The 17,054-nt window shown below is 42.6% G+C and overlaps 1 protein-coding gene across 2 annotated transcripts in view; it reads right to left on the bottom strand.

Annotated features, from left to right (window-relative positions):
* pcdh15b (protocadherin-related 15b) overlaps nt 1-17,054 on the bottom strand; it is a 459,821-nt gene that overhangs the window by 133,895 nt on the left and 308,872 nt on the right. For both annotated transcript variants that reach the window (XM_049464765.1, XM_049464764.1), the window contains 2 exons: nt 15,642-15,866; nt 8,764-8,880 (listed from right to left, as the gene is read on the bottom strand). In XM_049464765.1, the coding sequence (XP_049320722.1) occupies nt 8,764-8,880; nt 15,642-15,866 (342 nt within the window). The remainder of the gene's footprint in view (nt 1-8,763; nt 8,881-15,641; nt 15,867-17,054) is intronic.

Here is a 17,054-nt window from a genome sequence, read left to right as displayed (position 1 = left end):
TACATCGCGTTCTCTTTATCTTCTCTACCTTTCGTGTTTAACCTCTGCCTGTTTCTTTACTGACTCCAGATTTAGCTTAGCTCCTCTGTGAGTTACTGTGTTCTGGTTATGACCCCTGCCTGTTTTTGGATCTTGCTCTCTGCCTTGCCCATGGTTTGTGTTGTTGATCCTCTGCGTATTAGCTTCTGCTACAACCACTCAGGTATGTTGTTTGTTTATGCTGCCATGTTTTATGTTTTCCCTGTAGAACGGTTACTCTCTTTAATGAATTAGAGAATAAATTTGCTAATTCTAATTTGTGTGTGTCTCAGCTGCGTCTGGCATTCGTGACAAACATATTCTTATATTTTATATGTTTACTAAGTAATTCCATATGTTTTTTTCATAGATTTTAGTATTAATTCAAATTGTATTTTTATTTTTTTTTATTTTGAAATTCCAAGATTTTGTTACATTTCCTGTCCCACTACTTACATTTCAGATGTACATATCCAAAATATCTAAAGGACAATTTTTTTGAAAAATGTACTTGTTATAAGACAAACTGTAAAATATGGTGGAAAAATAAGCTCCTTAGATATTATTCAAAAGACCGAATACCTTTTGGACCACCTCAAAAAATGGCAGTTTTCTCTTGTCCCACTCATTGGGTGACCAACTCCTTTGGCAAATTTAACAATTAAAATAAGCTCTAAATAAATGACTTCCTCTTGTATATTGTTGATATGCATCTCCTTTACTTATGAAAACATTTTCTTTGGTCTACATTGTTTTGCATGTTACAGTTTTTATGCTATTAAGTTGTGTCCCACAACATGCGCTCAACCCTGTTACCATAAGGAATTTTACCTGGCAGAGAAAGAGTTAAAAATATTTGTCTACTGGCTCAAAGGAAGTGACATCACAAGGACATTTTCTGCCCACATAACAAGACCAAGAGTAAGTGCTCTAACAATTTTCCATTTTTTTTCCAAATATGTTTGTCCAAGTTGTGTGTGTCACTCAGTGAACGCTGTGTAACCCTGGTACTCATACTGTAAGACTAATAATGAGTAGAGTCAAAATTTACTTTATATACTTATATAACCATCTTTGATCTTGATCTTGTATACATAGCTACATTTTACAGTTAGCATCTGTTCCTGGGGTAAACCACAACTTAACCTAGATTTGCAACCCTGTTACTCGCAACCCTGTTACTGTAAGTTACCAAATATATTGCATAATCTAATAAAAAACTGCTTTGATACCTGAGCTTGACGAATCAAACTTTTTGATAGTCTATTACCTGTATTTAATAAATATATGACTAAAAATGATCAAATTGAAGATCAAATTTTCAGAAGTGACCACCCCTAAAATCCTAAATCCACCAAAATCCTGGAATGTCCCATGTATATGTTGGGTTTTGTTTTTAATGGTGTTCCTGATGAAACATTTAAACCCCCCTTTAAACTGAATTTTCAACAATTGTTACATAATTAGAAACACTTGAATGAATATGGACATTCTGTGACATAGAATTCAGTCCAGCCATAGATGGCAGCACTGTGGACTTAACTGCAGAATAATTCAGTTCATCGGGGTGCAAAAAAAAAGCCAGAGGTTTGTAAACGAGTGTGTCCCAGATGGCTGTGATTTATGAGAGAAAGTAGACATCTAGAGACATTTACCTACACGCCCCCGCAGAGATAAGCGCCGCTGCACAATCGCCCATCCACTGTGGGTAAATGTCATTAGCGGGAGCAGAGGGAGCTCATAGCCGGGACCACGGCCATTCTTCATGATGGCTGACATTCACAGGCTCGGGAAAAGTGGTGTGTGTGTGCGTGTGTGTGTGTGTGTGTGTGTGTTTATTATATGGACAGCACCTCGTTCAAAATAACTCTTTAAAAGTGTCTGTATTTCTCTTAGAGCCCTATCTTTCACCCCGCCAACAGTATTGAGTCTGCATCTTTTCAATAGCGACAGTGCTTGTGAATATATCTACACTGATGGGCTGGGTGGACTGGAAGTTATGTGTTTAGATAAATTTGTGGCGTATTGCTATCTTGGCAACGTAAAACACAGGTTCTCCACTGACTAAAAACACAAAAAGACAAACATCAACAATCAGAAGTTCATTGCTATATTGGCAACATAGGTGTGCTTCATGCACCCAGCAGTGCACAAACCCAACTTTTTTCCTGTTCCCATAAATGATTGTCAGTTCCCTCTGCTGAGAAGGGTTGGACACGTCCAGGTAGCTGCGCCCCTGAAATAGCAATCTGCTCTAAAAGTCAGAGCAAATGGCAAACTGATCAATTAAGAGAAGTTAGTCCATGCATTCTGTGCACTTTGAACCACGCAAGGCATACTTTTCCCGTCGTTATGATAGCAAAGATTGCAAAGACACACTAACACACCCTAAATCAAGCTACACAGTGCACAGTTGATGGCACGCATTTATTTAATAAGTATTTAATAATCATTGGAAGGTAGCACTTCTCAACAAGAATACACACTGATGGTGAGTAAGCGTTGGCCAACAAACCCATTATGTAAATAAATAATGTCAGGAACCAATAGTTATATTATATTAACTTTAATAATATAAGTTGTCTACATTTAGAAATTCAATGAACAACTTAACTATACTAGAAAAAATGCAACTGTATTTTAAGTAAATTTAATAAGTAGATATTTAGTAAACATAACTAAAAGTAAGTTTTTTTTTTTACTTAACTTTTTCAACTTCAATTTATTTCCCAAATTTTTATAAGTAAAATCAAAATAAAACATTTTAAAGTGTAGTCACACTGAATTTTTATACTTTACAAGCAGCCTGATAATAAGAGGAGTGATCGCCATGGCTGTGAAAAACAAAGGACTATGTATGTAGAATGTACTGTATGTGTAAAATATATTCACTCTTCATTTCAGCTGCACAAATCGTGCCGTGGCCTGGTCTTTGTGGGTAAATGGAATGTGAATAGCGCCGGATGCTATTCAAATAATGGCTCTGAAGCAATGAATAGATATGGGTTGTTTTCTCTCTTTTTTCAGTCCCTGAAGAGACAAGACAATCGAACTGTCATTCTGGGGAATGGGGAAAGAGTTCTACAATCAGGATCTCAATCAGTCAAGATCCCAATCAGACCACTTGTGCTCCTAATGTGATTAATGTTGTTTTTTTTTTACTTTATTTGTCTGGCATAAGTAATGTCAGTCTGAATGTACACACATTTTTTGAAGTGCTGTCAGTGTTTTTACTGAACTGGGAAAATCTGCTTTTAGTCACAGTGCTGGAATTTACTACAGGAAACTCTAAAACTAGGCTCACTGATGATTTGAAATTCCTAGGGCCCTATGGTAAACACTGCGGAAGGATGGATGGCTGGATAGATAGATGTATGGATGTGTGGATGGATTGATGAATGGATGGACGGACATTGGTGGGTACGTGGGTTTATGGATGGATGGATGAACATCGGTGGGCTGGATGGATGGATGGATGGATGGATATTGGTGGGTGGATGGATGGATAGGTGAATGGATGGACGGACATCGGTAGGTGGGTGGGTGATGGATGGACATCAGTGGGTGGGTGGATGAATGGATGGATGGACATTGGTGGGTATGTGGGTTTATAGATGGATGGATGGACGGACATTGGTGGGTATGTGGGTGGATGGATGGACGGACATTGGTGGTTACGTGGGTTTATGGATGGATGGATGGACATTGGTGGGCTGGATGGACGGATGAATGGATGGATGGATGGATGGACATCAGTGGGTGGGTGGATGGATGGATGGACATTGGCGGGCTGTATGGATGGATGGACGGATGGACATCAGTGGGTGGGTGGATGGATGGACAGACATTGGTGGTTAAGTGGGTTTATGGATGGATGGATGAACATTGGTGGGCTGGATGGTGAATAGATGGATGGATGAATGGGCTGGAGGATGGATGGATGGATGGACATCAGTGGTTGGGTGGGTGGATGGATGGACTGACATCGGTGGGTGGGTGGGTCGGTGGATGGGCTGACATCTGTGGGTGCATGGACATTGGTGGGTGCGTGGATGTATATTGATGAATGAATGGATGGATATTGGTGGGTGGATGGATAGATGGATGGATGGATGGATGGATGGATGGAGGGATCCCAACACACAAAAGTCAGAGCACACGTGATTCTTAAACTGAATGACAACTGGCACATGTTTTAGCCCTCTTTTTTACCTTTCCTTTTTACCGCTTTTTTTGTTTATAGTTATTGATTATTTATTGATTTTGTTAACTATGATTTGTTATGATTCCTACCCTTAAACTTTTATTTTTATTTTATTTGTTTTAGATCTCATTTTATAATATCTTATACAGTCATTTGAAAAAGTTTGGACACCCCTATTAATCTTAATCATTTTTAGTTCTAAATATTTGAGTGTTTGCAACAGCCATTTCAGTTTGATATATCTAATAACTGATGGACACAGTAATATTTCAGGATTGAAATGAGGTTTATTGTACTAACAGAAAATGTGCAATATGCATTAAACCAAAATTTGTGCAAAAGTATGGGCACCCTGTAACACCTTAGCCCATGTCTGTCTTCTGTTTCTCCCTCACTTGGTCTCTTGTGCTCCTGCCCCTCTGTTTACCTGTCATGTTTCCCAGCTATGTGCTATTGTTGTATTTAGTATCTGTCTCCACCCTAGCTCCGCCCCAGCCCTGCCCTATAGCATTAGTGTTCTCACCTGTGTCCTGTTTGTAACCCCGCCCCCTCGTCATCCAAGCCCAGGTGTTTCTCACTCTCCTCTTGTATTTAAGCCCCTCTGTTTGAATGTTCAGTGTCGAGTCTTTTGTATCGTTTGTATCCTTTGTACCTTTTGTATCCTCGTATCCTCGTATCCTCGCATCCTCGCTATCTGTATGTATCCTAGTCTTAGTTTGGTAGTCTGTGTTTCTTAGTCTTTGTTCTAGTTTTATATTCTCCCTGCCTTGTTTTTTTTGTAGTTGTTTGCGTTACCCGTGTTTTGTTTACTGTTTTATTTTATCTTGTTTGTTTAAATAAAATATTGCACTTATGTCCATCCCTCCATCTCCCCGCAAAACATAAGACTCGACCACATTATGGACGTAGCAAAGTGGCAGGCTACAAGGAGAGCAGACCTCGAATATCTCCGGTTCCTCGCCGAGCAAATTCGGGGAGATGAACCGCTCCCGGCACCTCTCCTCGGCTTGGAGCTCGTCAGCCCAGCTCCAGCTAAGCTAGCTAGCCTGCTAGCCCCACCGCGCTCTCCAGCCCGGCAGGCTTCCAGGTCTCCAGCCCAGCCGACTTCCAGATCTCAAGCCCGGCCGGCTTCCAGCTCTCAAGCCCAGAAGGTTTCCTGCTCTACAGTCCGGCCGGCTACCAGCTCTCAAGCCCGGCCGACTCCCAGCTCGCAAGCCCTGCCGGCTCCCAGCTCTACAGCCCCGCCGGATTCCAAGTTTTCGACTCCTGCTCCAGGAGCTAGCTCCGGTCCGGTTTCCACAGCCTCGCCCACTGCTGAATCTGCGGCTCCAGTCCGGGTCTTGGCGGCAGCCGCACTCTCAGCTTCGCCAGCTGTGCCAGCCGCTTCCAAGCCCGCGGTGGCAGCCGCCTCCACGTCAGCAGGACCCACTGCCTCTGTATCAGCGCTGCCCACGGCTCCGGCCGCCTCTGTTTCAGCGCTGCCCGCGGCTCCGGCCGCCTCTGTTTCAGTGCTGCCCGCGGCTCCGGCCGTCTCTGTTTCAGCGCTGCCCGCGGCTCCGGCCGTCTCTGTTTCAGCGCTGCCCGCGGCTCCGGCCGCCTCTGGATCAGCGCTGCCCGCGGCTCCGGCCGCCTCTGACTCTGTGCCCGCGGCTCCGGCCGCCTCTGACTCTATACCCGCGGTGCCTGTCGCGCTCACGCCAGCAGGACCCACCGCCTCTGTATCAGCGCTGCCTGCGGCTCAGGCCGCCTCTGTTTCAGCGCTGCCCGCGGCTCCGGCCGCCTCTGACTCTGTGCCCGCGGCTCCGGCCGCCTCTGACTCTGTGCCCGCGGCTCCGGCCGCCTCTGACTCTGTGCCCGCGGCTCCGGACGCCTCTGACTCTGTGCCCGCGGCTCCGGCCGCCTCTGACTCTGTGCCCGCTGCCACCCCAGTTCACGTGCCTGGGCTACCCGCCTCTGCTCCTGTGCCTACTCCCAGGTCACAAGCTCCTAGGATCGCCGCGCCTGCTCAAGCTGCACCCGCCGCGCCTGCTCAAGCTGCACCCGCCGCGCCTGCTCAAGCTGCACCCGCCGCGCCTGCTCAAGCACCAGCAGCACCCGCCGCGCCTGCTCAAGCACCAGCAGCTCCCGCCGCCCCAGCTCCAGCACCAGCAGCTCCCGCTGCTACAGCCTCAGCTCCAGCACAGCAGCTCCCGCTGCTACAGCCTCAGCTCCAGCACCAGCAGCTCCCGCTGCTACAACCTCAGCTCCAGCACCAGCAGTGCCTGCCACCCACGTGGTACCCACTGCCTTTGACCCTGTGCCCACGGCTCCGGCCGTCTCTGATCCTGTGCCCACTCGTTGAACTTTGTACACCCCCAAGCCAACTCCCAGAACAATTTTTGGTCCCAAGCCCCGTGTTTCCAGGCCTGTCCCGAGGCCTCCTGACTGTGCCCCCAGTACTGTGCCCAGGCTGTCCCCACAGACTTTTGGTAGTCCTGGGCACCCTCCTGTGTATCTGGTCCCCGTGTCTCTCCCTGTTTTGGTCCCTGTCTCAGTTTGTGTCCCTGTACCCATCTCAGTCTCTGTTTCTGTTCCTGTCCCCGTCACCATGTTCGTGTCTGTCCCTGTCAATGTATTTGTCCCAGTTCCCCTGTCCAGTTTTGTCCAGTCCCCGTCTTCTGTTCGGTCTGCTGCCCAGTCTCAGTCCCTGTCTAGTGCCCAGCCCCCTGTCCATTCTCAGCCCCGTGTCCAGTCTTTTGTCCAGTCTAAGCCCACTGTCCAGTCTGTGTTTCAACCCCCTGTCCAGTCTCAGCCCTCTGTCCAGTCTTTTGTCCAGTCCGTGCCCCATGTCCAGTCTAGGTCCCCTGTCCAGTCCCAGTCTCCCTTCCCTGTCCAGTCTCTGTCTCATGTCCAGTCCTCGGTCAGTCCCTGTGTCCAGTCCCCTGTTCAGCCATGTGTCCTGTCCCCATCCCAGTCTGCATTCCAGTTTCCGTCCCATGTCAAGTTCCCTGCCCGGTCTCCGTCTCCTGTCCAGTTTCCATTCCCTGTCCAGTCTCCGTTCGTGTCCCTTGTCCAGCCTCTGTTCCCTCTCTCTCGGCGCCTCTGGTAGTGGCGCCGTTGAGGGGGGGTAATGTAACACCTTAGCCCATGTCTGTCTTCTGTTTCTCCCTCACTTGGTCTCTTGTGCTCCTGCCCCTCTGTTTACCTGTCATGTTTCCCAGCCATGTGCTATTGTTGTATTTAATATCTGTCTCCACCCTAGCTCCGCCCCAGTCCTGCCCTATAGCATTAGTGTTCTCACCTGTGTCCTGTTTGTAACCCCGCCCCCTCGTCATCCAAGCCCAGGTGTTTCTCACTCTCCTCTTGTATTTAAGCCCCTCTGTTTGAATGTTCAGTGTCGAGTCTTTTGTATCGTTTGTATCCTTTGTACCTTTTGTATCCTCGTATCCTCGTATCCTCGCATCCTCGCTATCCGTATGTATCCTAGTCTTAGTTTGGTAGTCTGTGTTTCTTAGTCTTTGTTCTAGTTTTATATTCTCCCTGCCTTGTTTTTTTTGTAGTTGTTTGCGTTACCCGTGTTTTGTTTACTGTTTTATTTTATCTTGTTTGTTTAAATAAAATATTGCACTTACGTCCATCCCTCCGTCTCCCCGCGTAACACACCCTTATCATTTTATTGATTTGAATACTCCTAACTACTTTTTACTGACTTACTGAAGCACAAAATTGGTTTGGTAACCTCACTGAGCTTTGAACTTCATAGCCAGGTGTATCCAATCATGAGAAAAGGTATTTATGGTGGCCAATTGCAAGTTGTTCTCCTATTTGAATCTCCTCTGAAGAGTGGCATCATGGGCTCATCAAAACAACTCTCAAATGATCTAAAAACAAAGATTGATCAACATAGTTGTTCAGGGGAAGGATACAAAAAGTTGTCTCAGAGATTTAACCTGTCAGTTTCCACTGTGAGGAACATAGTAAGGAAATGGAAGACCTCAGGGACAGTTCTTGTTAAGCCCAGAAGTGGCAGGCCAAGAAAAATATCAGAAAGCCATTTCTGCAAACACGCCACAAACAGAGTCGCCTGAGGTGTGCTTTTGCACATATTACTGTGTCCATCAGTTATTAGATATATCAAACTGAAATGGCTGTTGCAAACACCCAAATATTTAGAACTAAAAATGATTAAGATTAATAGGGGTGCCCAAACTTTTTCATATGACTGTATACAGTATCTTAGTAAAATGCAGGGTCATTTATTTATTTATTTTTCTTTGTTCTTTGACAATCCTATGGCAATAATCTATGAGAAGATACCAGAAGATACAAACAAATCAACAAAGACATAGATGGCAGCGGCACATGAGTTCATAAAGGCGCTGAGTGTGCATGTGTAAGGCCATTCACCAGCCTATGGTTTTGATATTGCTGCATTTATTGTCTGAGAAAAAAAATCACAAAAAAAAAAATATATATATATTTTTTTCCATTAGCAGCAGCAGCGGTACCACACACACAGATAGAGATGCATAAACACACATTAAGCTGTTAAGTCCACTTACCGGCGTGTCCCAGTCTTCAGCCTGCACCGTGGTGACGATGGTCCCTTTGACGGCATTGGGTGCCACCATGCCTCTGTACACCGTCTGGCCAAACACCGGCGAGAAGTCGTTCATGTCCTTTATCAGGAGGAGAGAGAAGAGAGAATCAAACCTAGATTAATTATGCTTTCACACAACAGCACCCAGCCTCTCTCTTTTACTCTCTCTCTCTCTCTCTCTCTGTTCTATCTCTTTCTCTTCTCTCACTTCTCTCGCTTTTAACAATGCTGCTGCATTTGCAACTCTGAGCTGCCCCTGCGCTAGAAGGATCCTATTAGCTGGCTCATCCGCCGCACTAAACAAAAATGGCATTTATTCAATAGTAGATCATGAACAGCATTAAGGATGTGACATGGCACCGCGTGCCCAGGGACTCCTTATTCTCCCCCACCTTTCTAAACTCGGAGGAGAGATAATTGCGGCCTTTAAGGACGTGGCGAGGAAAGGAGCCGGCGGTTCCGGGAAGGAGAAGACAGTGCTCAGGCAGCGGCTAGGCTTAAGTTAAAAGCAGAGGAGGGAGGAATAGCAGAGGACACGACTTTTCACTATGGAGTTTTATTTGTGGAAGAGTCGGCGGACGCGAGAGCGGAGATGAATACTGATGGAGCCTCGCCGACGAGCGCTCTCTCGCCTTCAATCCAACACGCTTCCCCGAGTCCAAGGAGAGGCCACTGCAGTTCAGGTATCCAAATTACACCCCGCCATGGCCCCTCCTGCAAGAGTCGGAGTTTATTCAAGGATGTCCTTGGGACGAACCCCAGCCCTGACTAATAAAACCTGAGCTGTTTGCTTGCGCATCGGAAATAAAAGGAAGTATTGAAGAACGCACTTTGGAGCAAAATCTCTCTTCTTCCTTTTTTTTTCCTCCACCATCTGCCTTATCCGAATAACTGCAGGTGGCATTGGCTGGGAGAAATTTGAAATAGAGGTGTTATTCTTTTAGAAAAAGTTTAAATAAGGTATAAAATGGGTTTATATAGTTTATTGTATTATACTGTATATCGTCGCTATCCTATGAAAAACACTTATCTCCATTTTTGTCGATTTTTAGTTCACTAAATAATTTGAACAGACAATCTGTTCCTTACACTGTGCCAAAATTTATTGATGAACGGACCAATAGAAACTCTTAAAATGACCTAAAATAAACTCTTCTTACACTGACTTCTATTGAAAGTTTACAAGGTTTTTTCTCTCTCCTGTAAAGTTGCTGTTTTTCATTAGACAGCGACGATATACTATAATGATCAGCAATGTTTCTAAAGGTTCCAAAAAAGGTTAGCCCGTTACATTACAGAAATATTCCTAAAACATATTTAAAAAAGTTTTAACTAAGCAAAAAAAAAGTTTTAGCTAGTCAATCTTAGTCATACTTGGTTGTTTAGCTTGAACAGCGTGATCATGTTTGTAGACTAACTTAAGCATCAAACTCAAACAAAAGCAAAACCAATGCTGGTCAAGAGCTGAGCTGCTCTGGGCTCTAAGCGCTGCCACAATGGTCAGGTGATCGCCGGTTCGAATCCTGTTCATGTAGCTTGCCATCGACTAGCAGAGTCCCGAGAGAGCACAATTAGCCTTGCTCTCTCTGGGTGGGTAGATGGCACTCTTTCCCCTAATCACTCCTAAGGTGATGTGAATCAGCACAAGGCTGCGTCTGTGAGCTGATGTATCAGAACCGAGTCGATGCGCTTTCCTCTGAATGTGCTGTGGTGCTACTCGGCAATGCTGCATTAGCAGCACTTCAAAAAGAGGCAGTGGATGACTTCACATGTATCAGAGGAGGCATGTGCTGGTCTTCACTCTCCTATTTGAAATCAGTTTTTATGATCTGTCCTCAGATAAAACTTTAATAAATAAATGTCTTTTTCCATCAAAATTTATATATAATGTAGCTACAAAGATTCAGTGTTATTACTTATTGCACCAGTCTAAAGTTGTTTATTTTTTTTACTATATTGTAAATTAATACTGAAGTCATTCAGACTATGAAGGAACACATAAGGAATCATGTAGTAAATTAAAAGTATTAAACAAACCAGAATACTCTGTGAAGAATTTTCAGATTCAAAAGCTGGTCACTCTGATGAACTTATCCTGTGCAACAGAGAAAACTCTTGCTCTTCCTTTCCCGTGGTGGTCCTGATGAGAGCCAGTTTCATCATAATGTTTTTGATGGTCTGTGAGACTGCATTTGAGCATACTCTTAAAATAAATTTATTTTTCTTCTTTGCTTAGTTGAGTAGTTTTTGGTATAATATGGATTCGGACATTATTTAAATAACGCTATTCACTGTATATCAACTCTACCTTTTCACAACTTTACAACTGATGCTCTCAAACACATTAAGATGATTGAAGAAGAGCCTGAATTCCGGGAGACTCTACCTCATAAAGCTGACTGGGAAAATCCAGTTTTTCTTCATAGTTTGAATGACTTTAGTATTAATCTACAATGCAAAAAAAAAAAATCTACTGAATTTTTGTGTCCAAACTTGAACTTGGGCTGGTACTCTATACCTTAATTCAATACACTATAAATCTATAACTATATAAATATGTACAGTACCTGCCATTTTCCTGTCTGTAGCCCCTAAGCAGAACATATTGTATACAGTATACTGTACAATCAATACAGTACACATAGCCATACAACACATACAACTCTCATCCCAAACCTCACACAGACTCTATTAAAATGACTTCCACGTATTCGTTGAGCGTAACTAGAGAAGTATAACAAGCCGCAGACGGTGATGTTAGGTTTCTGATGATAGCTTTCCTCATCAAGACTGTACCCCGGGGGCCGTATCACGTCTTAATCACTCTGATATTACCAAGGCTCCATGCATCAGGTAGCACATTCATCGCCGGCCCAGACTCGCAGCTTTCTCATTTTCCACAGCGGCTAATTATCAATTAGCTGCGCCAAGCAAAGAGGGAAAATTAATAAATAATCCCCGAAGCCATGCGCAAAGACAATTAAGTGTTCTTTTGAGACGCGGAGGGGACATAATATACTCACTGCCTCCTCACAAGGTGCTGCTTTATGAATACGATGAGGCGAAGGCCCGCTCGTTCCACGCTAACAGCCTGACTAGCCTCAACAGAGGGCAGCTGAGGAAATACGAGGGAAAAGCGAGAAACACTTAAAAAATGGAAATAAAGGCAACTGATGCAGTAAATTACTGCGGGGCATCTGGCAATTTATAGATTGCTCGCTGAAAATTGCTCCCAAATGCGCTTCAGAAGCCGTCATGGACAAGCTTTTTCAAAGCTAATGGGGCTAATCATGTTTATGGGCGACGAGGCGAAGCTTGCTTTTTCTTCGCACTTCACGATGATAGGAAATGAGTGACGGCCCAGACGTTCTGAGCAGTGAGGAAATTAGCCAGAACAACATTCTCAGAATATAAGTCCACTCCAGTCCCGGCGCCGATTGACAAATATCACAACAATGTTCCCTTCAGACGCCGCCACTAGACCGGCAGCTGCCCTTCGCCGAAGGCTAATTGGCATTCGACCTGTGTCCTGGTTTAATCTTCAGAATCAGGCAGCCAGAGCCACAGCGCTGAAGGATCTTCACAAAAGAAAAAGCTGAAGTCATTCACTCAGAATATACTGTAGCATACAGCACCATCAGCATCAGCAGAGCTTTACTGTAATACAGTCTACAGCAGGGCTTCTTAACCTTTTTAATTGTGCAACACCTTTGTAGGCTCCAAAAAAAAAAAAAACAAATTGTGAACCTGAATCAAGATTGAGACGGAGGAGTCGAGTAGAGCTGCCAATAAGTTTGAGTTTAAATCAGTGAAAAGAAAACTTTATATAAAAAAGCGACCTATTTTAACGTATGTTCTCGGTCAAACTGACCTGTTTTAAAGTTTGAAGATCTTGAAAAAAAAAAATTTTTCAGCATGAAACTTCTTCCTCTTGCCTTAATTAGCATAATCAACATATAATATAAAAATGGTTCATCTCAAATATCTCATCTGCAAAAACAAAAATTGGGTAACACTTTATAATAACTTATTAATATATTTTTAACCAATGATCAGTAGAGGTGAACAAAGCAGTAGTTCTTCAGAATTTGAATATTAACAAATTCTCACACATAACACTTATTTATCAGCATAGATATTCATATTAAAAATGTTAACAAATCATTACCTCAACAGAATTTGAACATTAATAAATCGCTAGTAAATATTTTTTTTTAAACCAGGCAAATGTTTATTAATTGCAGTTCCTGTTGCCGATGCATTTATTAGTATTTACCAATGTGATAGCAACTTTTTAGTTTCTTAAAATGTGAAAAAACAGTTGTTAATCATTAGTTAATAGTATATTAATGAAAGTTATAATAAAGTGTTACCCAGAATTTCAATGTTATGTTTCAATGTTATATAAAACTACTTTTTTATATGTTGGTCTTTCAAAAGTAGTAATATATAAAGTAGTGCAACATTAAAAAAAAGTTTGAACTGTAGTTTGAATGTGTTTTTTTGTGAAAAAAGATTGAATTATCCTTATTGAAGCATTACCTGTTAGAGGTAAGAAACACCATTGCACTAAATATTGATAGAATAATTAGTAATGAAGTAAGTAATGAAATATTTACACTGCTTCTTAGGATTTTTTTTGTTTGTTTCATACATCTTTTGGAAAATTAAACATGCACCGGTTCACACTATTGCTGTTCCTGACAAATGAACATAATAGGAGGGTTAAGCATGGTGTACCCTGAACTCAAGCCTGAGAATGAGTCAGTTTAATTCAATAATAAAAAAACTAAGTATTCACCCAAGTTTAGCTGAGAAAAGTACCGCCCCCCCTGGAAGTGCCCCCAGGTTAAGTACCCATCCTGGTCTACAGGATATAGCCTGCTAGTTGGCTAGCATTAGGGCCAGATAAAAAAAAGTAATGATTCACCTTCCTGTTTCTTTAGAAAGTGGCTTGTATATATGACCTCATCCCAGATCATTGATTCAGGCTTGTATAATAGCTTTTTTTTCCATTCTTATTTTTTATCAGTGGTGAAGTGTGACTAGTAGTGCAGAGTGCACTGTTATTTGCAAGTGATCAGATTGGATTTAGGGACTAAGTTCTGATAACTATTTTAATACTAGCTTTATCTTTTATCGTTTTTGGTCAGGAGAACAGTTTAAAGACCAATTAGAAGGGTTGAAATCTAGATGCTAGAAGTGGTTTCTGGCTGTCTAGACCAGGGGTCGGCAATAGGCATGAAAACATAGCATGAAACATTTGACCCATGAAGTTATTTGAACTATAATAAACGATAATTAAAAAATATAGTAATAAAAGGCTTCTCTGGTGAGCTTTTGTTTACATTCCTACCATGTTTTTCTGTCGCGCTCGGCGTGACTTTTTTGTTTTCCACCTGTTCTCATTTTTCTGCCTGTTCTTGGGCTCCCTATCTCCTTATAAGGGTTTTTTTTGCCTGGTCGACTCCCAATTCACTAGCCGGGGCAGCGATAGTGTATTAAACTGCGACCCTGACGACACGGGTTGCATCCCTTGTGAGGAGCGGTGTGTTTATATATATATATATATATATATATATATATATATATATATATATATATATTTTTTTTTTCTTTCTTATTGGGTTTATTTGCTTTGAGATCAACTGTTCTGCAACTGGGTTCAATTTGAACTAATCTAGAGTACTGTGCCTGAAGTTGTGCTGCTGCTGTATAAAAACCACAATAGCAGCAGCACTACTATGGAGACGAAATTAATCTGTTCATTAATTTTATCCTGATCCTGGAAAGGCTTTCCACCGAATGAACCACCTGCTGAATTGTCAACACGCCAACATCAGACGCATGTCCTTCTAAAACCAATCAGCGTCAAGTTAAGTAAACGCATCGATACGTAAGTGATGATGAAAGCATGTAGGAGTATCACACACAGGTCTTTGATGCGCTCCCTAAACTGCAGTGTGAAAACAAAAATAAGCGGACCAAATATAAACAAGGTAGCAAACACATGAACCTCGGTTCAGTCCACGGTCCGAACTTTCAGGTGTGAAATCACCCTTATTGTACGATTATTTTTTTTTAACGCCATAATTTTTGCTGACTTCGATAATAGCCATTGGGCGCATGAGATTGTTTACATGACACAACTATCTGTGTCTTTGATCATATGAACTCGTGTGTTTTTGAGCTAATGTGTGTTTTACAGCATATACACATATATGATCAGGGAAAGGAATCTGCAAGTGTCTTTTTGTTATGTCCAGAGTAAAAAAAGAAAAGTTGAATTACTGTAAAGGTTACTTTAATCTAAATGCTGTTACTGTTTGTTGTTTAATATTTACTGCAGTTTTCTCAGAACCCACAGAGTCCCAGGGTTGTTGTACTTTATTTAGTTGTGGACTTTAGTTATTTAGGATATTAAAATATTTTTAATATTAGAAGCCCAATGTCTGGTCTTAATAATAAAAAGTTAGTTTCACTGTAAAATGGTGTAATAGTATTATTATGCTAGTATTTTATTACTGTGGCACATTGTCTTAAAGCTCCTTTGGGGAGCCCAGAAGCAAGAAAGCATGAAAAATTTCCTATAGTGTCCCTTTAAAATGACAATATAATCGTTTATCGCAATTATTTCTAAGACAATTAATTTGTTAATAACTGTATCGACAGAACACAGTGTCAACTTTCCACAATGCTAACATTCTGACGCTTTCAGCACACATCAAAAATGTCTCCACATCACATCAGAAGCTTCAGAAAAAAAAAACGCAATTCAATTAGGCGTGTCTAAACCTGTTGCTGGTACTGTACTGTCTATTTTCACATTTTCACTCTTACCGTTATGGTGATAGTCACAGTGGCCAAACCAGGCGGCATGCTCCCCCCACTGTCTACCGCCTCCACCACCAAGGTGTGTGTTGTCTCCTCAGGTGTGAGTTTCTCGAAGTCCAGTGTATACAACACTCTCAGCTCTCCTGTGACGAGGTCGAGCGCAAACAGCTCCCTTTCCTCCTCGGTCCGGATCAGGTACGTGATGTTGGAGTTCAGGTCTGCATCCGATGCCTTCAGAAAAAAAAAAAGAAAGCAGTAAAGTGAGAGAGAGAGATCCATAAAGCATAAATTGACTTTAATACACTAAATATAAATAAGAGCTATTCCACTGAATGGGTGATATTTCTGTCCCCAGGAAATTACAGGGGTTGGACAATAAAAAAATGAAACACCTGGTTTTAGACCACAATAATTTGTTGTCCTGATGGACAGTTCTAGTGGAAACAGGAGAGTTGAGGTGCACATTGAATTCTGCCGTGATTTGATCAGCCGTGGTTTTATGTTTTTTGGATACAATCAGGGTTAGCACCCGAAAATCCCTTTCAGACTTCAGCTTCCTCTAACAGCGTCCACAGTTAATCCTGTTGGATGTGGTTGGTCCTTCTTGGTGGTGACATGCTGACATTACCCTGGATACAGTGGCTCTTGATGCATCACAAAGACTTGCTGTCTTGGTCACAGATGCTCCAGCAAGATGTGCACCAACAATTTGTCCTCTTTTGAACTCTGGTATGTCACCCATAATGTTATAGTGTGCATTGCAATAATTTGAGTAAAACTGTGCTCTTACCCTGCTAATTGAACCTTCACACTCTTACTGTTCTTACTGGTGCAATAATGTGCAATTAATGAAGATTGGCCACCAGGCTGCTCCAATTTAGCCATGAAACCTCCCACACTAAAATGGCAGGTGTTTTTTTTTTGTCATTTAAAACTTGCTCCAAATATAAAAAAAAAAATTAAATTGTGAATCGAATTGTGAGCAATTGTTACAGCCCTACTAGTAAAACATCTTTAAAAGCTAGACATCTCTTTTCAGTCCTTTCTTGGGCAGGTTTACACAGTAAGACCTGACTCCGCGACTGATCTGAGCTCAGAGGAAGTAATTAAGAGAAGTCAGGTGGTGCTGCAGCAGGGCTGAAAGCAATACCTGCAGAGAGCGGAGTGATCCTGACATACAGAGAAAGCTTTCCAACATCTCTTACAGCCGACGCCGCACACACAGATACCTGCAATAAGCGATTCTGACAAGGACACAGAGCGCCAGTGATGCAGAACAGCACTCTGCGCTGGCTGTGTTCATCTCCACAGCCCAGCTGAAGCATCAAAGCTATTCGGGTGGAGTGATTTCTCATACCAGTAAACAGCGGCAGATACAGCAGCGGCATAGCATGTGCTCGGCGTCTGTACATACACCTA

The sequence above is a fragment of the Astyanax mexicanus genome, chromosome 15, assembly GCF_023375975.1.
Source record: "Astyanax mexicanus isolate ESR-SI-001 chromosome 15, AstMex3_surface, whole genome shotgun sequence".
NCBI lineage: Eukaryota > Metazoa > Chordata > Actinopteri > Characiformes > Acestrorhamphidae > Astyanax > Astyanax mexicanus.
The sequence above is the reverse complement of the archived record's forward strand: the minus strand, read 5'-3'. Positions and strand labels throughout refer to the sequence as shown.